This window comes from Pseudonaja textilis, chromosome 1 (assembly GCF_049901715.1).
Source record: "Pseudonaja textilis isolate UNSWEBS1 chromosome 1, rPseTex1.2, whole genome shotgun sequence".
NCBI classification, from domain to species: Eukaryota; Metazoa; Chordata; class Lepidosauria; order Squamata; family Elapidae; genus Pseudonaja; species Pseudonaja textilis.
In genome coordinates this window covers 173,518,486-173,545,542 of record NC_141990.1, presented here as the reverse complement: position 1 = coordinate 173,545,542, position 27,057 = coordinate 173,518,486, and the positions used below count along the sequence as shown (strand labels likewise).

The 27,057-nt window shown below is 37.5% G+C and overlaps 1 protein-coding gene across 10 annotated transcripts in view; it reads right to left on the bottom strand.

The window, feature by feature from the left end:
• Positions 1 to 27,057, bottom strand: part of ANKRD44 (ankyrin repeat domain 44) — a 155,066-nt gene that overhangs the window by 32,150 nt on the left and 95,859 nt on the right. For 7 of the 10 annotated variants that reach the window (XM_087919764.1, XM_087919757.1, XM_087919762.1 and 4 more), the window contains exons 13-17: positions 24,019 to 24,087; positions 22,526 to 22,666; positions 18,605 to 18,685; positions 15,943 to 16,054; positions 1,495 to 1,566 (exon numbers count right to left, since the gene is read on the bottom strand). In XM_087919764.1, the coding sequence (XP_087775890.1) occupies positions 1,495 to 1,566; positions 15,943 to 16,054; positions 18,605 to 18,685; positions 22,526 to 22,666; positions 24,019 to 24,087 (475 nt within the window). The remainder of the gene's footprint in view (positions 1 to 1,494; positions 1,567 to 15,942; positions 16,055 to 18,604; positions 18,686 to 22,525; positions 22,667 to 24,018; positions 24,088 to 27,057) is intronic. The other 3 variants (XM_087919766.1, XM_087919761.1, XM_087919759.1) reach the window with 1 other exon arrangement.

Sequence of the window (27,057 nt, the reverse complement as noted above, 5' to 3'; positions counted from 1 at the left end):
CCAATTTTATGACTTTTTTTGCGGCAATAATTAAATGGACGTGGCCATAAGTGCAAACATCACGGTAGTTAAGCAAAGGCCACTGTCATTAAATGAACCCACTGTTCACTAAGGTACAGTATTGCTTGCTTTGCTTGCTTACGCACATTTGCTTCTCTAACTGTGATTGTATGCAGAGCTGCATCTGGAGAGATGTCCCAAAATTAATTCTGAAGTGCACAAAACTGCATTTAATACCGGTATTAATTAGAGGACCTGTGACCCATTGGGTCATCATTTCAGAGATGTTTCCTCAACTAAACAGAGAACTAGAAATGACATGGTGGCCAAAAGATCAGTTGGAGCTGCATTAAGATATGACTTCCTTTTGACTGGCAATGAGCATTGGAAACCTTCCTTCCTCTCTCCCCCACTCCCTCCCTCCTTCCTCTTTCCCTTCTCAAGGGGCAGGTAGATGACTACAGCAGTGTGATAGCGGCAGAAGCTTGGCAATGCTGAAGCAGCCACAGATTCCCCAGAGTCATTGACTGAAATAGAAATTGAACAAATAAATAAATAAAAATTTCAGTAATATGTCCCAGCATTCTGTGAGTTAGCCCATTTGAGGTACTTTGGTTGAAAACATTTTGCCCTGAGATGCATAATTTCATCCAATTGAAGGTTACAGACAGGGGTGGGCTTCAAAAAAATTAGCAACTGGTTCTCTGCCCAGTTGCTTTGTAGGCGTGGCCTCCTGCACCATGGGGGGAGTATTTTCAACCTCCCTGGGCTCCGGAGGCTTCCCTTGAGCCTCCTCTTGGAGGGCGAAAACAGCCTTCCTGGGCTCCGAACGCCCTCTGGAAGTCTGAAATGGGTCCACTTCTGGCCTTCTGGAGCTTCCAGGAGGCCCATTTTTTGCCCTCCCTGGGCTCCAGAGACTTTCTTCGAGCCTCCAGGAGGGCAAAAACGGCCATCCCGGACTCCGAAAGCTCTCTGGGACTCCATGTGGGTCTGCGTGGTAAGTACCTGGGATCCAAAATGGGCCACATGGGGACTCCTGGGAGGGGTCTGTGGGGCAGGGCCACCCAGGGTAGGATTTGCCAGTTTGCCAAACTGGCCATAAAATTAACTACCAGTTTACGTGAACTGGTGCGAACCAGTGCAAACCAGTAACAGCCCACCTCTAGTTACAGAGACTATAGATATTCTTTATAAGAATAATTTGAACATAGTAAAGAAATAAGCCCTCACACCGTTCTTGAATTTGATACTCTAACTAGTAGCATATTTATATGAGCCCCCAAAGTAGCTTAACTAAAATTGACTTCAACTCTTTCCCCATCTCTAAGAGGAGGCTTCTGTTTTAGAAAGTGTTAGCTTTCATGCAATAGCAATGTTTTCATTTGGGGATCTTGGGCTTTGAATTTGGCTGGAGAGATTTGGAGTATAGTTTAGATAAGAAACAGAAGGCTATTTGATCTTATTAGAACAGCAATTCATGCAACCTATACTTACAGCTAAATGCAAAGGACTTCTTGCTGATGTTGAATCTGATTCCTCAAAAAAGTTATTTGTTTTCTCCAGAAGCTAGGATAAACAAAAGAAGGAAATTATTTATACCTATGGTGAAGAGGTAAAGCACATAACATGTACATTTAACATATGAGTTAGTAAGAGACACTAAATCTATATGGAAATGAATTGATTTTTGTGAACTGTTCTTCCCTAAAACTTTTCCTGTCTTCTAATTTGCTCTGAAACACTGGGGATTCTTCAGAACATATGAGAAGTTATGCAGGGATTGCAAGGAAGATAGTAACAGCAACATTTATTTATTTATTTTTGTAAAAGTTTTATTTGGATTTTCACAAAACATAATACAAATAAAATATCTTTTTTTGAGAATAGCATGGTCCCGGGTCATCACTTCTCCATACAGACACAAACTCAATTTCATATTCATCTTTGTGTTCTATTCCATATCTTATTACTATTTTAACATTTTCTTAATAATTTTTCCCTTCCCTTAGTTTTCTCAACCTTGCTTTTAATTATCTCATTCCTTTCTAAATTCAATTATATATATCTTTTTCTAAGTTTCAATAACTTTCTAATCATTATATTTATACTTTTGTCTGTCCTGTTTCAATTTCATATTTTCTTTTCTCATTAAACAAAATTTTCCCCTGTAGTTACTGATTGGAGTATGACACCTTTGTATCTTTTAATTTTTTGTCCATTCTACTCTTATTTAAACTTCAGTTTATGCCCTTACAATTATAACATTTAATATAACACATAACTTCCAGTCAAATTCTGCTTGGTACATTCTTAAAATACATACTAAGTTCTTAAAGAGAAAGTATACATATATAACAATAATAAATAAAATACTTATTCTATTCCAATTCAGCTCTATCATTAATGTTAGTTATAATCTTTAACATCTGTAACATTTCTTTTCAATGAGATATCATACTTCCTTAGAAACACTTATAATATTCCCATAATTTTTTCATATTTCTTTCATATTCCTCTTCACTTAAATTTCTATAACTCATTAATAATAATTAAAATGTTCCCATCCTTTCCTAATTTTATTCTCCCATTCTCTTTATTTCATTTATTTATTAACAAACATTCCATTACATTACAATGAGTATTTTATCTATCATTTTAATCACACTTGTTTCATATTTTCTAAGTTCATTTCTATTTCTAATATAACAATACTATCTTATGTACCCTTGCAGAATCCCTCTTTCAATTAAATTTTCACCCATTATCTCTGTCTTCTAAATAGGCTTATACCTTTAATCCTTGTACATTTTCCCTGTTTCTCTATATCCTGCTTCTGTCCTTTATAACTTCTTTTCCTTTCCCTCTTCCCCCTCTTCTTCTCCCTCCCCTTTTTGACTCGTTGTCTCTCTAATTCTAATTCTCTCTTCTGTAATCCTTTCTTGTGTTTCTTCCTAATATTGTAATTACTTTTCAAACTATTCTTTTTTTTTGGTTGTTTTTTCAGATCTTAAATATTTCACTCTTTCACCCCTTTTCTTTTCCCCCCCCACGTAGAATTACTTGGTCATTGAAGATGGCTTCTTCTTTGTCCCACCCTTCTTGTTCTACAGGCATTTCTTGTTGTTTCTCATAGTTCAGGATCTCCATTTCTAAAAATTGAAATACGAAGCCAAAAAAACCTCTTCCTTCTTGTGCATCTTCTTTCTGTTTTTTAAGTTCCATTTTCAATTCTTCCAAGAGTGATACCATTTTAAAAACTTTTAAACAACCACCAGATTGATTTTAGTCCTTTAAATCCAATAACCCAAAATCCAAAAATCACCAAGTAATCCAAATAATCCAAAGCTGTTTCTTCTTGCTTCTTTTTTCCACTTTCTCTTTCTGGGGTTCTATTATCTTATTACAAAGTTTCAGTTGGAATGAATCTTTTAGGAATCTTGTTAGAGTTTCACTGTTAATTCCTTTTACTTCCAGGTGGTCTCCTCCATTTTTCCAGATCCCACCCTTTTATTTTTTCCTTTTCTCTCCTTTCTTCTTTTAAAAGTTTTTGAAAATCCAGAAGTCTTTATTATCCCTTTGACATTTTATTTTCAGCTTAAATGCCTGTTAATGTCAAAGTGGATTTTTGTCAGTTTCTTACTTAAAACTCTTAGTTGTCAATATGGGGAAGGAAAGAAAAGCAACCCAAATCCTTTCCCTTCCCTCTCTCATTCACCGCTTCAATATCTTCTTTGGGAGCAATCTCATTCTTTATAGTTCAAATTCCTTATGTTGTTGCTTTTCAGTTCAACCCGGTCAGCCAAAACTTTCTCTTCTTATCTTCCTCCTGCACATTCTTTTCCGGTCGAGTTCTTTTATGAGGTGGCCATTTCTGACCACCGCTGCAACCACCTTTGGGAAAGGGAGTAATGGCCAGCTGGGGAGGAGAGATGTGGCTCTCCTCGACCCTGCTGGCGATCTCTACCCTCTTCACCACCTCTACGGGGTGGCTTAGCCCCGAAACCAGCCGGCTCAGGGCGCTCCAGCAGCGAGCATGAATCGAAACCGCACAAGAAGAACAGCAACATTTACATTACATCTTTATTTAAACAACTCAAGTCTGGATACAGAATGCTCCCACCTATTTTCTCCACAACAATAACCCTTTTGGCTGAGAATGACTGGCTTAAAATCACCCAGATGGTTTTCTTGTTGAAAGAAGACCTCACTGTCTTCCAGGTTCTAGTTCAGCAGACCAAACTGTCTCTCAGTAATTATCTTTTGTTCTTTAATTTTGTCACCTCTTTTTCCAAATCATATCATCAACAATTATGGCTTCCTCTCTTTTTCCTTTCTCTTCACCCACTGTTATATCCTCATTATTCTTTTTCTAACCAGAATCTTTGTGCTTACTCACTTTGATATATAATCTACATTCAGTCAATCATATCTTCTTGACTCAATATTTTTTTGTTTTTTATATTCTAGGTTTCTCCTGACATACGAGGCCCAGTTGACTTACCTCCAGAAAACAAGCCCAGAAGCATTCTTTTATAAATAAAAACTCTTGCTTTTGACAAATATTCATTCCTTACAACAGATCACATATTATCTATTATTTTTATATTTCCTCTTTTTACAACTGTCCAATCTTAATAAACATTTACCAAATAGACAAAGTCATCTACCTGTTCCCATTTTTAATTATTTAGATATAATTGATACATGAATTTTCAGATCCATACTCTCTTCACTGCATCACACAAATTAACTAACATTTACTACAAATCATGTATTTCTTAATAATTTACTGAAGAACAAATCAAAAATCTCTAAAATACTCCTTCCAGCATTCTTTCACTTCAATTTCATCCCAAATCATTTAATCATTAAATAACTTCTATTTTTAATGTCATGCATTCTGGTGGAAGCTCTTTGTTTAGCCTCCTCATGGACTTCCAAAACAATTTTTTATGTCCCTCAGAATTACCATACATTTTGTCTGCCTTTTAACATTTTAACTGTAAATTGATTTTTAAATTTCATTCCTAATAAGCATCTTTTTGTCTATATGCACATTATCAAACTTTCACTGTTTTTTGCAGCAATTGTTCATTTATGTGGTTAAGAATACCATTGTTATTAATGCTTGAGCAAATTGCATTCATTCAAAATGAATTTTGAATGTTACGATTTTCCCCAGAAACTATTATGATTATTACATTACTGCCATTCACTGGAACATGACATGCAACTATCACCAACCTATGGATTTCTACTTCATACACAACCAGGACAACTTAGATTATACTAATTTATATTTTTGGACATAATTTTAGCCTTTTCAACACTCCACAAGGATGTATTCAACAAGTCTGCTCTACAAGATCAGATTACTTGCATTCAAATCTCTGTATCCCACCCTTAACCTTAATTTCATCAATAATGTTTTTCTTTCATTTCACACATATTACAGATCTGGAGGAATAGCAACATTATGGAGACATAGTGGAACATATATATTTTTAGATTCCATCCCTTTAGATTTTTTTTAGACTTTATATATACATAACATATATGTTTAGGATTTTTTCCCTCTTAAACTATACTTCGATATATCTTCTATGCTTTTTAATCCCATGTCTCCTCCTTAAACTGATTGTATCCTACCCACCTTATGCTGAATTACAATGTAATAAAGATTTGATTTGATTTGATCACCTATTTAGTACTTTTCACTTGTAGATCAGTTTATCAGATTACCTAACACAATTGTATCTGTGCCAGGTGCAAATTCCATACAAATGGTAAGGATAGTATCAGCACATTTAGCAATTTTGTCCAGAATATCAGGAATTCAGTTTAAAGCCCTGTTCACTACAAGCACAAGCACACACTCACTATTCTATTCAAACTAAGAATACTAATCTAGAGGCTACACACTCTTGCCTGCGTGACACCAACTAGAGTGTGTGCAGAGTACTAACACATGGAATGATAATTGAATTGAGCACTTTGGGTGGGATGCTGACTGTCACTACGGTACATTTCTTTTCAATCTGTGTGAGACAAACAAGCTGCCACCTTCATTGGAAGGCAGATGCCATTGTCTTTTAAACATTCTTTTAATGTGTTTCAGTTAAGATGTCAAGAGAAACAGACCTCAGCAACAGCTGCAATAGATTTTATTAGATTTTGCCAGTGCATAGTATGAGTATAGTACTTCATCCATTTGTTTTCAGTTTCATGAGCTGTGACTGTATTAATCTCAGAACATAAACTCTAAAAATAAAATGCTTGCTAACTCTGTTCTCAGTCTTTGCTGCTCATTCTCCAAAAGGCCTTCCAAATAAAAAGCTAATTGTATTATTTCTGATTATTTTTATTTCAGTCCATGAATATGACCTGGTTACCCAAGGACCAACATGAAAACACTAGAAATCTTTTTTATACAAAGTGACAAGTTGATTTCAGAGTGAAAAAAGGAATAGAGATAAGTCATTTTTCATGGGAAAAAAATCAAGATTTGAAAGTATTTTTTAAAATGCAGCCACGCTATTAGTCAGAAAGCAGATTAGATACAGGTAAATACAGGTTAATTGGCTTGCTGCTGAAAATACTGAAATTGTTGTAATGTTAAGCAATATATAAACACAAACTTAAAACTGAGAGCTCTTTAGGTTCTCCACTGAGCTGCTCCGAGCATCCAGAGAATGGGAGGTGCTTAGTCTCTGCTTGGATGGGCTGGGCTTAATTGTTACTCCTCCCTAGCATCCCCCAGTTTTAGCTCAGCCTTTGGTTCGATAGGCAGCTTTCCTTGGCTGGAGCAGGAACAACTTTGAGGTTTGGATGGTTTTCAAAAACTCCGTTTTGCTAGAATCCCTAAATTGCTCTCAGTGGCAAAATCTGACTACAATTAGAGATAGGAAGCAGTTGGAACAACTGCGGGTCGCCATCGGCATTCCACCCGCATTGCGCTTGCATCGCGCCCATAAGGGCTGAGGCTTTGAACCCTACCATTACATTTCGACATCGCACTTCTTCAAAGGATGTTATTTCCCTTCCTTCGCACAAACGATCCTCAGTGCCAAAAGCTAGTCCCCTTGCCATTGCATTTCGAAAGTTCGAAAAAGCATGCGTTTTCTTCTCATACCTTCATCCTCCCCATGGAGAACGCAGGGGTGGGGTGTTGGAGCCCTGATTCTCCCCTTCCCGCCGCTCAATCGTGAGGTAGCCGCTGGTAAAATTGGTTGGGCGGTGAAGGTACTGCTGTGTTTGGCGCCCAAAATATGGCTGCGCCATTTTGAACAGGAGACTGTCCGCCATTTTAGTGCACATTCTCAAGGGCCATTATCATGTTGCATTGTGCGGTCTCTGTTGGGTTTTCCAGCCTACTGTTGAGAGGCTTCAACCTCCTCCAAGCTCTAGCCACAGAGCCAGGGGAAAGAAAAATTCTACTCCTTGGGAGATTAAATCATTTTTAATATATATATATATATATATATATGGAGAAACACAGCAGGAACAGCCAGCACCAAGGCCTGAGGCCTGTGCAGATAGCTGTTGAGAGCCTATTAATTGCTAGTAAATTGCCCTATCATTGAGCATTCTCAAATTTGGCATAGTGGATATTTATCAGAATATTGAGGCATTGAATCTTTTATTCAATATATCATATATATATATATATAAAACTAGAGATAAATAGATAGATAGATAGATAGATAGATAGATGATAGATAGATATTACATAAATATATTAATTCATTGGTAATTCGCAATAATAACAATAACAACAACAATAATAATAATATAAACGCCTCAAATTTTAGATATTTCATATCAAAAAGAGGGGAGTAAGTATTGATAGGGTTCCCTGTCATTGCAATGGCAAGTAGAGGTGGAGCTAAGGCACGGACTCAAGACAAATCTAAAAGAGATAAGGCTCCTTCAAAGGCCGCAGAGAAGGATGCCACCCGATGCCAAAGGCATTGGAAAAGCAAATTGAAAGGTGCGCAAGGGAGGCTGAGAGGAATTCCCAATCCCCTACTCCAACTCCACAGCCTCACATTCAGTGCACCCCTATACCCTTAGACTTGTCCATGCCTTCTCGGCCACCTGGCATCGTAACATCAGGTTTACAGGTTTCAAGATGAGCCCCTGAGACAACCTTCATGCCAACGGCAGCCGGCCTATGCCAGGAGGAGTTCCTTCCAGATGAGGTTCCAGAAACAACGAAGGCATGGAGTTAGCGATCCACAGAGGAATCGCAGCAGGGGTACAACAAACCATGATGGGCAGACAGATTCCAGCGTCGGAATGTGACTCACAGTCTGCAAGTTCTCTATGCAGAACTGATCTGCATTACCCTCAGGTACCTCCCCAAGGGGAGTTTTCTATGATTTCCCACATGCCTTCACACAATTTACAGGAAGAGGAGGAACAAGAGGACCTAATGGAGCAAGCAGAAGCTGTTTCAGTACACAATAGTGAGGTCCTATTGGAGGCGGACCCCCTGGAAAGAGGAATGTCAGATAACAAAGGCATCAAGCCTGACCAACCTACTTTTATGGGGTTGTTCTGTCCCCAACTTTTCAAAATGCTCCTTTTTAAGGCCAAAAACACAGCTCGCCTCATCCTCTGTCCAAAAACCAGACTCCCAAGTGGAATCAGATGATTTGATTTTCTCACAACCCATTAACGAAGTGGATGTTATCCCAGTCCTGCAAATGTTTTCAGATCTGGCCCAGAAGCAATGGGCTTCAGCAGCAGCATACCCAGCCCCCACTAGTTTTGACAAAAAGTTTTTCTATTTGGCTTCAGATTTTTCAAATTCCCTCAATACTCCTGAGGTAGATGAACCAGTGGTGGCATTAGCATCCTCCTCTGCGATTCCCACCGAAGCGGAGGAGGTCCTTAAACCAGAGGAGAAGAAAGCAGAGATAGCCCTCCCAAAGGCCCATCAGTCTGATGCGTGATCCATAAGGGCGGCAACAGCCGCATCCTTTTTTACTAGATCTTCCCTTAGGTGGCTCCGTCATCTGAGGGACTCTATACCAAATTCTAACATCAAGGCGCATCAAGACATCGCCAAACTGATTGCAGCCACAGTGTTTTCGGTGGATGCTACGTTTCATGCAGTTAAATTCTCAGCTCAAGCCATGGCATCGCAGGTCACAGCTCGCCAACTGCTATGACTCAAGCATTGGCAAGCCAATACCAAACATAAATGGAAACTTGCCTCTTCCCCAATTTGGGGGGACAAATTGCTTGGTGCTGCTCTGGATCCGCTTTTGATTGAGACCAGAAGTAAAAAGAAGATTCTCCCCTCCCCTTTTTGTCTCTCAGACAACAGAAATTATCAGCCCTTTTGGAGAGGCTCCTTTTGTCCCTACCATCAGGGACATTTCTCCCCTAGATTTCAGAGATTATCGGGATTTAGGAGCAGCCACGACTCTGATAGAATGGACTTTTTGGACAGAAATCATAGGGGGGGGGGACAGGGAAAAAGACCATTTAGGGGGGCAGGAAACAGAGGTTTCTGACATCCAAAATAGATCCAGAGATTATGCCCCCACTGGAGGTCTATTAAGGTTCTTGCAGACCGTTGGGATACTTCTACTTCTGGGTTCGAGACACCATTAGATTTGGCCTGGCTCTAGAATTCCACTCCACACCCCCGAGCTTTTTTATGACATGCCCTCTCTCCAAGAACCCTGTTAAAAGGAATCTGATGGAGACAGCAATCAATCACTTACTGGAAATCAGGGCTATCCAACCAGTAGCCCAGGATCAGCAAGGGCAAGGGTTCTACTCACTACTCTTCGTAGTCCCTAAGAGTTCAGGGGGATGGAGGGCAATTTTAGATTTAAAACGACTCAACCATCCCCTCGTTTATCGTAAATTTAAAATGAGTATGTTCCAATCCATTCTGCTTAACATAAGAAAATGCGACTTTTTAACTTCCATAGACTTAACAGAGGCCTATTTACACACAATTAGACCTTCACACAGCAAATTTCTCAGATTTTGTTATAACAACCAACACTTTGAATATGTCACCCTGCCCTTTGGGTTGTCATCTGCCCCAAGGACATTTACAAAAGTCTTAGCAGCTCTGGCTGCCCATCTTAGAGGCACACCCATAAGACTGCAGTGCTACCTGGGTGACATTTTAATTTTATCTTCCTCATCCAGGCAGGCAGAATTAGATACTCAAATCACATTGCAAAGCCTTCAACAACACAGTTTTTCCATTAATTGGGCAAAGAGTCATTTATCTCCCTCGACTTGTTTATCTCACCTGGGTTCAGTAATAGACACAGGGAAGCGAAGAGTGTTTCTATCTCCTGAGAGGCAGGAGATCATCAAGAACTTAGCTCAGACTATCAGAACCCTCAAACGTGTTCCTCTAGCTGATTTGTCCAAATTACTGGGGTAAATGATCTCCTGTATTTCTATTATCCCTTGGGCCCAGTTCCATGCTAGATCACTCCAATGGGACTTGCTTCTATACCAAAGATTGGGACAAAGTAACTTCAAGATCCAAGTATTTGTTCCAACAAAAGTCCTTTTCTCTCTGCACTGGTGGACAGTTCCGATCATCAACAAGGGTTGTCCACTGAAAGAGCCCCACAGACTCACCATTACGACAGATGCCAGCCTGTTTGGATGGAGAGCACATTTCCAGTCCCTCTCGGCTCGAGGACGTTGGTCAGCAGCAGACCGATCAAACAGCATAAATTGGTTGGAGCTCAGGGCAGTCCATCTGGCCCTTCACAGTTTCCATCCTCATATTCGAATGAGAAACATCCTCATACTAACAGACAATGTCACAACAAAAGCACATATAAACCAACAAAGGGGTACCCACTCAAAACTCATGTGGGAAGCAGAAAGACTGTGCCTTTGGGCGGAAAGGAACTTGAGCTCCATCACAGCTGAGCATATTTCCGGGCTCACAAATACACAGGCAGACTGGCTGAGCAGGGCCACAGTTGACCAGTCAGAGTGACACCTGCACCCAGATCTGTTTCAGGAGGTGGTTCAGAGATTCGGTCTGCTAGTTATAGATCTGTTCGCTTCTCCCCTGAATGCGCAGCTCCCTAGATTCATTTTGAGATACCCATCCCAGAGGGTGGAGAACATCAATGCCCTCCATTGCCGGTGGCCCCAGGGACTCTTCTATGCCTTCCCCCCGCTCCCGCTGATATCCAAGGTGATCCAAAAGCTGCTGGATGAGAAAGCGGAAGTGATCTTGGCGGCACCATACTGGCCCAGGAGGCTGTGGTTCGCAGATCTCAGGGGGCTCTCCACAGAAGAACCATGGAAAATTCCACCACACAAAATTCTGCTCACCCAGGGACCGATCCAACACCCGGACCCTTAATGGCTACACCTAGCCGTTTGGAGGTTGAGGGGAGACAACTAAGAAAGGAGAATCTCTGACCAGGGTGATCAACACCATTCAAGCAGCTCGGCACCCTTCTACGAGCCGCATATATAATGCCACATGGACTATCTTTTATAAATGGTGCACCAAATCCAAGGTGGACCCATTTTCTCCGTCAGTAGCACAAGTTTTGGAGTTTCTTCAAAATGGTCTCGACGGGGGTCTCTCTCCAAACACCTTAAGATGACAGGTGGTGGCTATTGCCTCGGTGATGACCTGGGAACATCCATCTCCCACCACCCATGGATAAAGAGTTTTCTTCAGGGTGCCACAAATTTATGTCCACCAGTGGTACATCGTTACCCGACCTGGGACCTTATCAAGGTACTCACAGCACTCACGAAGGGTCCATTTGAACCACTGAAAACTACTAGTCTCCATTTTCTCACATACAAGGTAGTTTTCTTCGTAGCTATAACATCAGTACGACGTATCTTGGAAATAGCAGCTCTATCGGCCCGAAAGGACCTTTGTATATTCCATACTGACAGAGTGGTTCTTTGACCAGACCCCACATTCATACCAAAAGTCAATTCTGCCGTCCACAGGGCACAAGAACTTGTGCTCCCAAATTTTTGCCCCAGGCCTTCTCAGGGCCTAGAGCATCAATGGCACTGACTTGATGTCTGCTGAGCTCTCTCTACGTTCTTACATCAAATGGCTCCTTTCAGGAAGACTGAAGCCCTTTTCGTATCTTTTCAGCCAACCACTCAGGGGCATAAGGTCTTACCTTCAACTATAGGCAGGTGGCTGAAAGCCACGATAGCCAAGATGTATGAGATTCAATCATTAGCCGTGCCTAGGGGCATCACGGCACATTCAACAAGGAGCATGGCAACTTCAGCGGCCTGGGCCACGCAAGCTCCTATAGCAGAAATATGTAGAGCGGCAACATGGCTCTCTCCATCACCTTTCATTCAGCATTACAAAATTGATGTATTTGCTTCTGCCAAGGCCTCCTTTGGTAGGAGGGTGTTACAACGGGTCCATTCAGACAGTGGGGGGGCTCCAACCCAGACGGAGACCCTCCCATAGGACAAGCTAAGCTTTGGTATGTCCCACTCTCTGGATGCTCAGAGCAGCTCAATGGAGAAGGGGCGTTGGTACTTACCTGATATGCCCGTTCTCAGTGAGCTGCGATGAGCATCCAGCCCCACCCAATATCTGTCTGGTGGGATCCTGTTCCGGCCACCAAAATCTGGAAATTAGTAAAACAAACAAACATAACAAAGGAGAGGGCGTGGGTTGCATCACCTTGTCTTTGCCAAAACTGGGGGACGCTAGGGAGGAGTCAGGGAGGAGTAAGAGCATCCTAACAATTAAGCCCAGCCTATCCGAGCAGAGACTAAGCACCTCCCACTCTCTGGATGCTCGTCGCAGCTCACTGAGAACAGGTGTATCAGGTAAGTACCAACGCCCCTTTTCAGCCGCACACAGCAAGAAAATAGGCAATGACAAATTTACTGAAAAAATGAAGCTTAAAAAAACTGCTAATGATTTTCTAGGTCTTAACAATCTTAGTTCTTCATCCTGATTGAAGATAAATTACCATGGGGATTTTCTATCATTTTATATGATAGTAATAAAATTGATGTCCTGGAAAAATGCTTTTGCCAAGTTTTTATATAAATACCTCCAGGCAATAGATTTGTCAACCTAAACTGGCTCAACATTAGTTCATAATAACTATTTATTGACACATTTGAAAGAGAAATAATGTGCCTTTGGGGAGTACAGTTATGACTCTGACTCCTCCGTGTTTGATCTCCAACTATAATCACACAAATTAGGTATCAAAGAGTAGGCATACTAAAGCACTAATAAGTTTCCGGTTTCACTGGTGATGGGCCTCAGGGCTTGATGTTCTCATCCTTCTTTTTAACATCTATATGAAACAGTTGGGAAAGGTCATCCAGCAATTTAGGGCAGAATTCCACAAAGTAGTCAATGTCAACCCTGAAGCTTGAGGGGATTATCCACCATTGTTATTGTTGTTGATATATGAATATTGTTATTCATAGTACTACTTAAGTAGTATTGCATTATTTTCAAGTCATAAATAGGTGTATTTGTACAATCTGAAACCTCATGAAGGGATTGATGTGCTGAAGGTTTTGGAGCTCTCTGGTTTAAAATCTGGTACCATCAATATATTGTTGATACCTAATTGTAGGTTTTGCCTTAAGCCCCTCCAAGCAGTGCTATTGATGCTCTCTCCCAATGTTTGAGGATGTGCAAGTCTGGTGGGGAGAAACGATGTATTTGAATCTCCCAATTCTGGGAATTATTCATCTTCAGCTTGGATGAGATTGTATTTCTCCATTTGAAACTAGTGTGCAATCTGGGGACTTTCTTGGATTCACATTTCCTGCTCAAAAAGCAGGTGGCAACTATGGTGAACAAGGCCTTTGCAGAGGTAGATCTAGGGCACTGTCTTTGCACTTCTGCCTAGTTTAGGAGATCCTCTAGATAATCAATTGGAAATTGATCTCACAATTGGACTGCCACAATGCATTTCTAAATGGGGGTTATCCTTAAAGACCACTCAGAAATTACAGCTAGACCAGAATATAGAGATACAAAGAGTAATGGGCACACCTCAGAATGCCTACGTGACACCATTGCTCTGTGAGCTACATTGGCTGATACTTGGTTTCTGGGTGCAATTCAAGATGCTGGTTATCTTTAAAGAAACCCATCATCTTATGACTGTGAAATACCATTGGATGATCACACTTACTATTTCTGATCACTAAGGGCTCAAAGGAATTAGGAGAATCAAGAATGAATTCATTATAAAATGAAGCTGATTTTAACATAGTAAAAACAGACTACCGAAGTACTCACTAATGCATTAGTGCCTAGCTCTGTCCTTCACATATTTTATGAATTGTTGACTTCTCAAGAATCTTGTCATTCCTTTTCATGCTGAGATACTATTATGACAGCAAAACGACTTTTTTTTTTTACTTCTGGACTGTGACATTTGATAGATAGCCAGGTCAGCATGCTTATTTTAAAAGTAAAGAAGTTGAACTATGATAATAAAAAGGAACTCCAACTTGTAAAATTACCAAAAGCTATAAATTTAATAGCTTTAAATATTTCTGCTTTCCTATGGATTAGCTTCTGTAAAACAGTGACACAACAATTTATTATCTAACTAATTTCACAAACAGCCTTGTATTCACCAAGTACTGTACATTGCTATGGGAACCTAAATAAATGCAGGTATGAAACTTTGGCTACAGTGACAATAACAAACTGAACTAAGTAATTGCACAGCATATGGTGCAGCTGATACTTGCTTGGGTGGGTAACAATGCATAAACTCAGATACCTGCAATTTATGGCAAGGGTTTCTGGAAAAACTATCCCTTTAAGACAACAACTCATAATGATTGGACTTTTCTTGAAAAATTAGAAGCTGAATGGTACCAAGAACTTTCTTGAGAAAATATTAGCTTACTTTGATAGCTGGCCTAACAAGGGTGTTCTCAACCAATGTAAATATTGAGTTAGAAAGTTAGTGTTCTGACCAAGGCTTCCTGAGACAGTAACAATCACACGCTGTTCCCAAAACCATGTTTTTATTTCAACGGCTGTGAATTATATGCATTCACAGCCCATAATGAGTCCCAAACAGTTTATTAATAGTCCAACAGAAGTCTGCCACAGTCGGGATAAGGCTGATAAGCACCCACCTTTATCTCCCTTGAAATGCTGCTAACAACTAAATTGCCAATTAGCTGTACAAAGTCAAACAGAGCACAAAGTCAACAAGGAGCTTCAGATTTTAAACTGACCAGAATGAACAAAGTTGCTTCCTGCAAAGGCTCATGTCCCTTTGCTCCTCCTTTATGTCTTATGGGAGGGGCCAATCATCTCCAAGCCTTACTCCTGAGTCGCTCCTTTTGTCTTAACTGTTCTTGCCTTCTGGCAGCTCTGCGCAAGTGTGCACTGGGAACAGGCTTCCCCTGTTCCTCTGCCTCGCTGATGTCAGGTTCTGGAGTCAGCACATAATTCTCAGATGGCCCTCTGTGTCACACACAGATCCCTCGTCCGAGTCTTCCCCAGACTCCAGGACTGGTCCATGTTCCTCCCCACTGTCCAAGTCTGCTGCCAGCTCCACAGGCCACTGGCAGACCATAACAGTTTGTTCCAAATGTTTTCACCCATTACATCCTCAGTGCATATCCCAAAGGAATACTGTTTTGATCATGGCAAGTGCATGACCTTTTCATCTCCTCATCACTACATATTCCATAGGCTTCTGAACTTACAATCCAGAATAATTTCACAGCTTGATTCTGATTATGCTTGGCTTCTCCATCAACTTTATGTTGGAGTAGTATAGTAATGCTTGTACCTCTCCTGAGTAGACATATTCCTGGGCAAATTTACAAATGTAATATTGTTCAGTGTCAGAGAATAATGGTAATTAAGAATATTTTTTATTTGGAAGTCACATTTGCAATTCAGCATTTCAGCACTGATGCAGGCCTACTCACCAGTTCTAGACATTGCCTGTGTCCATAAGCAGCAGCATAATGCACTGTATTATAACCATCTTTATCTTGGATTGAAGGGTTTGCTTCATTTTGAAGAAGAAATTCTAGACACCTGTGGATTGTTTAGAAATAAACCAAAATGTTACCATTAAACTATATGTAATGACTGATACTGAGATAAATATTCACTGTAATATTAAAAATACTTAATTCCAACTTTTTATTTCTACTTTGCCGAATCCTGTACCTATGAATCTTCAGTTCTACTATACTCACTGTTATTTTAAATAATAGTAATGGCCTGGAAGTTACATACTTGCTATAAGATCCAATTAAAAGCATTCCCATTATACCATTTTCTATAATGTTTTGTTTCTATGAGTGAATTAACCACATATTAAAATATTTTCTTATGCTGGGAATTAGACAGATTTGAATTACATTCTTTTCAACAGAGGGTTCCAATATGCAGCAATAAGAGTTGCTATCTATACAGCCAGAAACAGCTTTTGTATTTCAAATAACCACACAGCGATAATGAGAAATGCTTTTTATCACTTTAGATGACTATCTACTGAAATGTTATTTACTATGCAGCTATTAAAACTGAAGAAACTCTTCTGGATATTGGAGTCTAACATAGTTCCCAATAATTACTAATTTTTAATGTCAACTGTTTTATTATGTTTCCTTTCCTTTTATTGTTTTTTTAAGGAGACTCTTTATGGCAGATATTTGATAAATCGCTAACTACTATGTACTGTATATTCAAGATATTGGTTATTGATATAATAAAAGCTACAACAATAATCAGAACAATATACCAACTCTAAGTATCAAGTTTATGAAAGAAAGATTTTCCTTATAGTATTTATTACAATGTTCTTGACATAAAGACAATGGAACCAATTTTCAAGCCTTATTAAAAGGTACAACAGCAGCTAACACACACACAAATCTTTAAAAACACGGACATACATAGACATAACTAGATCAACACATATAGACAGTCTTCTATGGACTTCTGGGGAGGGGTTTGCCAGAAAGCAGTATAACACTTTGAAATTAGGGGATGTTAAATCTATTCCTTTGCAAAAGTCAGATTTGCTGAGATTTTAAAATGTGTATCAATGATTACTTGCTGTAGGGATGGGGAATATGTTAGAGTTAAAATTATGATTCTGAAAATTAATGGATTCTAGTTGATTCCGGGTAAAATAAAGGGAAATTTTCTGGTATAGACAGCAAACATTTGTTTGTAACTTCTTCTAAATCCTTGATATATACCAAGCTGAAATAAATAGACATCTGCAGCAAAACTCATTTCAAAGTTTTTGGACACTATTAAGATCTCATTATTACATTTTTACATCACCACTATATTCTTTTAGTGACATGCAGTGGAACTTCTCCAAGTGAAGTTGGGAGCTTCTGAGTTCTCATTAAATAGAAGAATGTAGAACCTAAGGTAGTTTCATGTGACATATCACCAAAGGTCCTTTGAGGGCAAAATTTATTGTAATTGTCTTGACTTGGATTCTGCAGTTTTGACAATTCGATAGTAGAGGAGTCCAGGACAGCTTTAAGGCATAACAATGAGTTCAAGAAACTGTATAGAGTTCAAACAGGCATTTATTTGCTCAAAGTTTGCTTCCCATGGCTTATTCAGGTAATAGAAAGGGAGTGTTTAGCTAAATCCAGGTCTTTATACATTTTATCTTAAAAGCAGGAATGATACAGTCTTGATTAAAGAAAGTAGGCAAACATCTTTCTGGGAAGGGTGCTTGAGCTCTTGGTAGATAATCAGATTCAGACAGTCTTGAATAAAATAGATTTTTAACAGAAGTAAACCTTGATCTTGGCACTAAATGTGCCTTGATTAGGTGGTGGGATAATCCTCTCTTTACAAGCAGAGAAATGTGGGATTCTACAGGACCTTTCAGGTGTCTCTAATACAATCAATTATTTTGGAGAGACTGAGTTAGGTCTATCTCTAGATAATGCTACTGGGGAATTTCTGCTCAAGGCTGTATCATTTAAATGGTTTGGTGCCATACTGTTCAAAATTTACATTAAACTGCTGGGGGAGATCATATGAAGTTTTTAATGAAGTCCCATCAATTTATTGATAATCTGCAGTTCTGTAGCACCCTATCAGTTTCAGGTAATTAGTCAATGTAACACTTCAATAATGGGGTTTATTGGATAAAAGCCAGTAAATCTAGCTTCAACTCAAACAAATGGATTATTGTTAGTGAACGGTAAACAATTTAGGTGAATAAGTGACTCATGTTCAATCAAAATGATTAAAGCAATAATATTTCCCCAAACTGTAAGCATTGCTCTTTTTAGCTCTGCATGCAATGCCATGAAGCACGTATGAAAGGAGCAATGCTTGTGTCATGATGTTGCTTTTGTGATTTTGTAGATGGCTATGTAAATTTTTAAAATTATGAAAAATGAAATATGCCAGTACATGTAAACATACATCTACATCAATAAACAAGAACCGTACAGTTAGCATTTTATGGTTTTCAGATGTCAAATCCAGCAGTAAACAGAGACACAGAACAAAACTAAGAAATGGACATAACTGCAACCCACAGAAGGAGAAGCATAATGCAGAGATGTGGTCAAAGCGCTGTACTAATACCAAACTTACAATGCAGCTTCTTTTTCTTTCTTTTCATTGGATCTTTCAATTTCTTCAGAGTTTTCATGGGAGTTACCCAAAATATTCTTTCTGAATGAAAAAGGCAACTCATTTTGAGATTCTTTGGAATAAACTATTCTTTAGCGTTTCACTTCAAGCAGTAAATACATTTATGAGTGCTACCAGGAAACTTTTTATATAAATGTTTCACAGATTGGCACATGGCAGGAGTCATAAAGAGCACTCAGAAATGGGAAGCATTTCTAGGGTCCTCGTTCTACACCACAGCATCACATTCAGCTACAATATTTTTGGAACTGCTTTCTGATAATAATCATTTCAGCTCATCTTTGCTAGATACAGTTTTCCTCATCAATTCCAACTTCCTCCTAAATATAGGTTGAGTTATATAATTTCATCAGTAAAAGTCTCCATGAAGCTCAATACTTCCATGGAGAAAGTAGTGTATCCCATCTAGAAGGAACATTTTATTGGATCCACTACACAAATACTACTTATATGTTCAATTCCACCACAATTTTCTCCATCCTAGACTCTTCCTAAAAGGCTTCTGCAATGGCAGAAATTGTAATCATGTCTAATTCAATGTAGGTATGTATGAATTGTTGTTAACTGTGACACCAATATCAGAAGACATTGGAGTAATAAAGTTGTTGGGAATACTTAGGGTATAAAAGTATTGTTCACATTTTAAAGACATTCTTTTCCTATTGGCAAAAGTACAGGTATTCCTTGACTTACAACAGTTCATTTAGTGACCATTCAAAGTTACAACGGCACAGAAAAAAAGTGACATGACCATTTTTTTTCACATTTATGATTGTTGTAGCATCCTCATGGTCATGTGATTTACATTTGGATACTTAGCAACTGGTTCATATTTATGATGGTTGCAGTGTCCTGGGGTCATGTGATCAACTTTTGCGACCTTCTGGCAAGCAAAGTCAATGCAGATTCATTTAACAACTATATTACCAATTTAAGAACTGCAGTGATTTACTTAACAAATGTGGCAAGGTAAGTCGTAAAATGGAGCAAAACTCACTTAACAAATTTCTCACTTAGCAACAGAAATTTTAGACTCAATTATGGTTATAAGTCGAGGATTACCTGTATAGATGAAACACATAAAATAGCTAATCAGAACAAGCAACAATGACAGCCATAGTTTCCTTCTCTCTAAATCCACACACCATTTCTTATATAAGCACAAACTAAGATCTATAAAATACCTGTTTGCAATAGCCTGCTGATTCACTGAAAGAGGCATGAGGTCTACAGCTTCATAATTGCTATTTTAGCAATGTATTACATTATTAATTCATCTTGATGATCTTAGCTTGTCCATTACTATAGTCATATTCTTCTTCAATACAGAAACCTTTTATGTACAGTATCCATTTAACTTGTAATTGATAAATGAGCCAACAGCAGTAAGAAAACATTGCTATAATTTCTCTCAAATGTTTAACAAAAACATTATGGTCCATTGAAATTCTTTTGACATTGATTTGTTAATATCTAATTTTAACTTAGACAAAAAAATTATTGAAAATGGCAAAAAAAATTCTAAATGACTAAATATCACATGAGTGTATTCACAATGATGGAGAATAAATACAAGTGATTGTAGAAATACAGGTGGTATTTTAATTTATGTGTACAACTGAAGATGCAAGTAGAAAATCTGCAATATGTGGAACTGGGTTTGATTTGATTTGATTGATTAAAGCATTATAAATTATTTCACACATATTATCTTCAAGAGACAATATAAATAAATATCATGTATACTTGAGACATTATTTCATTAGATTTCACAGATCTACCCAAACTACTTGGATAACGATGTGGAATTTTTAAACGTTGACTGGTTGTATCTCTGTTTATATACAGTATTATTCTAATAACTAAACGAGTTCTCCCATCACCCTTAAATATTTAATTAATACTCTATATGTCACTTCAAGCTCACTGTTTGCAGAACAGTGTAGCTTTTAGAATTACAAAAGCTAATTTTTAAAAAATCAATCTTTTTATCAAGACAGCTCCAAGTAATATTATGCTAAACTAGGTATTTTTTCCATGCATGACTTTATTTTTCAATAATGAAAACTAAGGGTGAGGGATATTGACTCAGTCATTCATCATAATTCTCTGTCTTCAGGCACACACTTTTAAAATAAATCTTTTTATCAAGATTTAAACATTTTTCCAAGAACCTACTGGAGAAAAGGTTATGAATTTGAAGGCACACAGTAGTATGATCCACCAGGGTATTTTTATAATCTTAATGTTTAAATTATATTGAACTCAACTATCAGTGGGAGAAATGATCCTAGTTTTTTTATACTTCAATTGTAGGGAAATTCATACCTCCAAAGAAACTAGCTATTCAATTATAAGCTTCCCTCAGAGTTCAAGATATTCTTACTTGCTTTCAAAATAGAGGCAAAAGTGCATGAAGTGCATTTTAAAAATATGATTAAATCATGAATCTATTCTGTTTCACAAGCACAACTCTTGGCTGAGCTCCAGAAGTTTCTTTCTGATTTCAGTTTACCAATTAACAACGTGTGGGTGCTCACACATGTGGTATAGTATAGATAGACATATGTCTATGCGTCTGTATACATGCCAGTATGTGTGTGTGTTTGTTCAGTGAAGTTCTGCTGACATTGGGATAAAAAGATAGGTTTGTTAGGATAATGGTCCTTTAGGAGGTTGGAGAACACTTCATATCAGCATGGAGATAATATTGGGGTCTTGGCTAATGAAACTAGGGAAAAATAAAGAACACATGACTTTACTACTCATCCACTTATTATGGTAGAATTGTTCTTTTAACTGAAGCCATAATTCCTTTCACAATATTTAGGGTAGACTAGCATTTTTCTTAAGGTTCAGTTCGTAAGGTCTATTTGATACATTAACATGGCAAGCCTTCTTCATGTAACTATAAATCAGATACAGGTACCAAAAAGAGTAAGTTTACAAGGACAGCAGCAATTGTCTGCAGCTGTCCATATTTGCAAATGGTGTCAATATATTTACTCCTTCAATAAATGGCATTATAAATTTTCTCTATTCCCTAAATTTTGTCATAATAAAAACTATTTCTTCAGAATTTGATGGAATTGTTTCACATATTATAGGATATTTATGTTTTGAGACTTCATTTATAGTTATCATTTTTAAAAATATTTTTGCTAGAAATCTTATGTATCTGATATAAAGAACTACATTACAAAATGAGCATCAAACACAACATTCTTATAATTTCAAAATTCCCTCAAACTAAAAGAAAATGTAGAGATTCAATCATAGGGATCAGGAGCATTAAGAATATAAAGAGGATATTTTAACTCCCATCATAACGTCATGCTCCTTATAAACCTTCATCCCATTGCTTGAAACTTAATACTAAGTTACATCTTCATATGATAAGAGTTTTCTGAATGTCTCCTCTAATTCAAGAAAATTCAATATTCGGAGAAAAAAAGCCTTAAGAATACCAGTCAATAGGATTTTAGACAAAAAAAAAAGAGCTGTCATTTTTTTCTTTTGTTCAGTAGTTTTGCTCACATTGTGGAAAGCAGATGAAACATTTATATACTATATCTAACCATGTGAAAAGCAAGATAAATACAAATAAGGGAATAAAGTATAAAGAAGTTGAAGCTGGTTCACGCAGAAATCAGCAACCGGGAAGAAACTATGCAATTGCAAAAATAACTCAATATGCAGGAGCAGGTAGTTACTGAAAGCAATTGTAGCAGCTGGGACATTAAAGAGGTATTTGATTCAAAGGGGAGTTTTTGCTTAAATGAGATTGCTGGATGAAGAGAATAGAAATGACACTGGCTTAGCAATGAATTAGAAACAAGGAATACAAATAAGCTTGTTTACTTTCTGTCCATGTCTGAGGCTGCAGCATAATGTAAAGCTGTTCGTCCCCAGTCATCAGTTTCATTAATACTGGCCCCCGTGGTTACCAGCATCTCAATACATTGAAAATGACAATTTGCAGCTGCATAGTGCAAAGGTGTTCTGAAAAATAAATAGAAACATATTAGCCAAGGCATTACTTGAGTAACAGGATACCACTATGTTAACTGTTTCTGACAGCAACATTACTTATAGGGAGAATCCATTTCGAGGTACAACAGCAGTATTTAATTGAATGCAGAACATATTCTTTCTCTTACAGTGAAGATTTGAAATAAGTACACAAGAAATGGTTAAGAAGTGAACAAACAAAAATGGTAGGCAGTGCTATTCAGCTAACTATAAACAAAGAATAAACCATAATAAACCACTGGTTTATTATAAAAATAAGTAAGATTTGTTACAAAGCATGGTACAGATAGATACTTAAGCTGTTATTATTGTAGTTAGAAAACAAACATTCATATGGTGTTTACTGCATGCCCAGTGAAAAATTAATGATTTACTTTTAGGGGGGGACTTTCAGAAGGTAGGGTAAGTGCATTGTTTTGTCTTCCAGATGTCTAAAAGTTGCTTCATTAAAGTGGAGAAATAGAAGGAATAACTCAGAGTGACTAGAAAAAGGGTACTTTAAAAAAAAACTCTGATTCAACTGCTTAAATAAGGACACAGACATGGCAATGGTCTCTACACTTAATCTTTTTATACTGAATTATTATTTCTGGGCAGCCATATAGATGAATTCTGGTGCAAAATAATATAGAACTAAACTATTTAAATCTTAGTAGGAAAGGGGAAAGAATATACCATGGATATAGCATGCACCTGTCTCTTTTGGGATTACACTTTGGACAGGAAGGGTTTATTTCACTTCACTAGTTGGTATAGTAAAAGTAAATTTATTATTGCTGTGCTGTTATTATACAATCTCAAATTTTACTTTTACTTTGAGGAGAGGAGAGGGAGGAGGAGGAGAAAGGAAAGGAAAGGAAAGGTTAGGACTAGTTAACCTACATCCTTGAATGGATTCCCAGTCTGGAAGCAACCTCTTTCTCTGTTGCCAAACAGAGATCTCCTGCATTATCAGTCAAAAGATACAGTGCAAACATTGTATTTTTGTTCTCCCTGAAAAATTTCCTCACAAGATGACAGAAAAATGATGGGAAAAGACAAGAGGATTACAAACTGAGAATGTTCACATCTGAACTTAGTGTTAATCCCACAAATGAGGAAGGATAAGCAACTGAGCAATAGCAACCTTGTCTGAAATCCTATGTGATATTCTTGAACTTGCCAGAAAATCATTGGTATTAAGAATTGTACTACATGTTTTCCAAAGATGAGTTTGGCAGCCAAGCATGAGCTCCTCTTAATCCTGCTCAATTAATTCCAGTATCATGAAACTAAGATCTAGATTTCCACATTGATTTTTGAAGTTTTTGTAAGTTACAAACCTTCCATATTTGTCTTTTTTATTTACATCTGCTCCACTGCTCTGCAAGAGTTTCACACACTCAACATTGCTGAAAAGATACAGAAAGAAAAGAATGCATAAATAAAATAAAATAGTGCTGATGAGAAAAAAGTCTAAAGTTAAAAAAAATAATGGTTAACCATTCAGGAACTGGGAAGAACAAACTACAAGATAAAATATGAGTAAAACACTAACAATTAGCCCTTCATGACATGGGTCCAGGTTACTTCAGGGATTGGCCCACCCACCCGTGCAGGCAGAGGAGGCATGCTGCAGGCCCTGTCAGCCAGGGAATTCCAGTTGGTGGGGTCCAGGAGAAGAGCCTGCCCTTTCTAACATCTCTCCCTTTGGAATGAGATCAGTTCCCATCCTCCTGACCTTCATGCAAGATTTGAAGACCTGGTTCTGCCAGTTGGCCAATAGAGCAACATCACACTGATAGATTAATAACAGATCCCACTTCTCCCCCACTCGTCCTACGCCCTTCCTCCCTCCCCATCCTTTAGTTATAGCTAATTTGTATTTTTATAGCATTTTATTCTTATTGGATGAATGTTGTTGCATTGTTTTTCTTTTTCTTTTTATCACTGTAAGTTACCCAGAGTCACCTCACGGTAAGATGGGCATCAAACAAATTTAATAAATAAAAAATGAAATTAAGTGAAAAAACAATGTGTAAGCACTGTTCCTCAAACTCTAAAACAACATTTGTGTTGGTTAGCATGAATAGGAATTATTCCCAAAGCCTTTATCAGAATGTACCAATGCTCATTTTAGGTGACAATGCAATCAGCCCTTGGAAAATAAGGATTCAGAATTCACACCTGCATATATGAGCCTCTGACTTGGGCATTACAAATCTAATCAAGCATTTCCCAAGGAAACAATCATGTGAACATTTCCAAACAGGAATCCCAATATTGTGTCTTAACTGTTATCTGTACACGGTTAAAAAGTATTTGACTCAAAATTGAGAGCAGCTTCTAAATTTATGTACCAGCCCTGCACTATTAAAAACAGAAGTCTTGCTTCACTTATTAAGGTAGACTTGCTAATTTCTAATTAATCTCTTCAAAAGCTTTATCAACCATAAAACTATATGTTCTAAAAGTATAAAAAAATGATAGGATAGAAGCATACTAAATACATAATCCCTGTGGCTTTTTGAGAATCTTAAAATTGGCAAAAAAAACCTCCAGTGGGATGAACTTGCACAACACAGTAAAAATTTGTATAGCATATTATTATTTAATTTAACTCTCTGGAAAAAATATTTTATTACTGTATTTTTTTATTTTTATTTTTTTTTGCTATATATTGAAAGAGCAACAGTTTCAATGTCTATATAAACAGTGTATTGTCTGGTTACACTTAGTTTGAACAATAATCATAATCATAATAAAATTCATTAGTAGTCATATAATAACCATGTTTTCTTATCATATTCTTTATTGATGCTAATTAATATTAATAATAAACATATCATAATAAGCCTTCCTAGTAAAGTTAATCCTTCTCTTATAATTTTACACATTCTAACTTCTGATTCTATTAGTTAACCATTGATAAACGAATCCCATATTTCAAAATATTCCGTGTCTTCCTTCTCTTTAATTTCAAATGTTAATCTATCCATTTCTGCACATTCTAGTATTTTTTTTATTATCTTCTCTTCTGTAGGGATCTCCATACTTTTCCAATGTTGTACAAATACAATTCTAGCCGCTGATAACACATGTAGTATTAGATACTTAGTCCCTTTATTATATTTTTCTGGTATGATACTTAACAGAAATATTTCTGGTTTTAGATCTATATGTTCCTTTATCATCTTTTTCTATCCAAGTATGTATTTTTGTTCCAGTATGTTTTTGCCTTTGGGCACGTCCACCACATGTGGTAGTACAAGCCCAGAATCTGATTACACTTCCAACATTTAGCAGACATATCTTAGCTAATCTTGCTGTTGGGAAGTACCATCTGTTAAACATTTTGTATAAGTTTTCTTTGTATTTCTTCTTTGTATTTTATGACTAGCTAAATATTGACTCACTGCGATACTCAAACATTCTAACTTTTGTCCTCTCTGTGATACAGTGGTATGAATGTTAGCAAGTGCAAAAGTAAAGACATTCCAAAAATAATCTGAGTGTACTTAAACCAGTAGTGTAAATGCTTAACTTCATTGTCACTACTCATTGCACATTCAGAACTGATTGAACATAATGGATGCTGAGTTGTTTTGCTTGAAACAATGGAGTAGCTACTTAATAAAAAAACATAATAATAATTTGTGGACATACAACTGTCAAGGTTGCTATGGCAGTAAAGCCCTTTATTTTTAAGACAAGAATCCATCATGTGTTAGATCAGCCTTCTCCAACCTGGCACCTTCCAGATACATTCAGGTTTCCAAACAGAATGGTCTTTTTATTTTTTAAAAAATAGTACTTAAATCTCATAGATAGATGCAACATAAGCAAATCTGTCTACTTAAAAGAACACTTCACCAAAATTCAGAGGAACTTAGTTCTAGTTAAATACATTTAGCAATATAACTCTAGAAACAGCTGTTAATAGTTCACAGCTGAATCTTAACATCTTAATGTTTAGCATTTTTATTTATTATATATGTGTTATATTTTTATCTGGTCTTTATTAGTTATAACTCAAGGCAGCAAAAATACATAACACTCCTTTCTCCTCCTCCTTTCTCCATAACAGCAACCTTGTGGGAGACAGTGACTGGCTGGCCTGAAGTCTCCCAGTTGGGTTTCATGCCTAAAGTGGGACTAGAATCAGTTCCCTGATTTCTAGGCCAGTACCTTAACTGTTACAACAAACTGGTCCTCTCTTGTGGCCAGCATATAAGAGCTCCACTCTAGAGGAGTCCTAGTTATGCTTACTGCAATGAAAGCAAGGCAGAAGTAGAAAGGAGCTGGCCTGCAGCTGCAATACCTTGTTTCCTTTCCATGTATGGAAGGATATGTCTTAATGAATAGCTCAAGGAAGGAAGTCC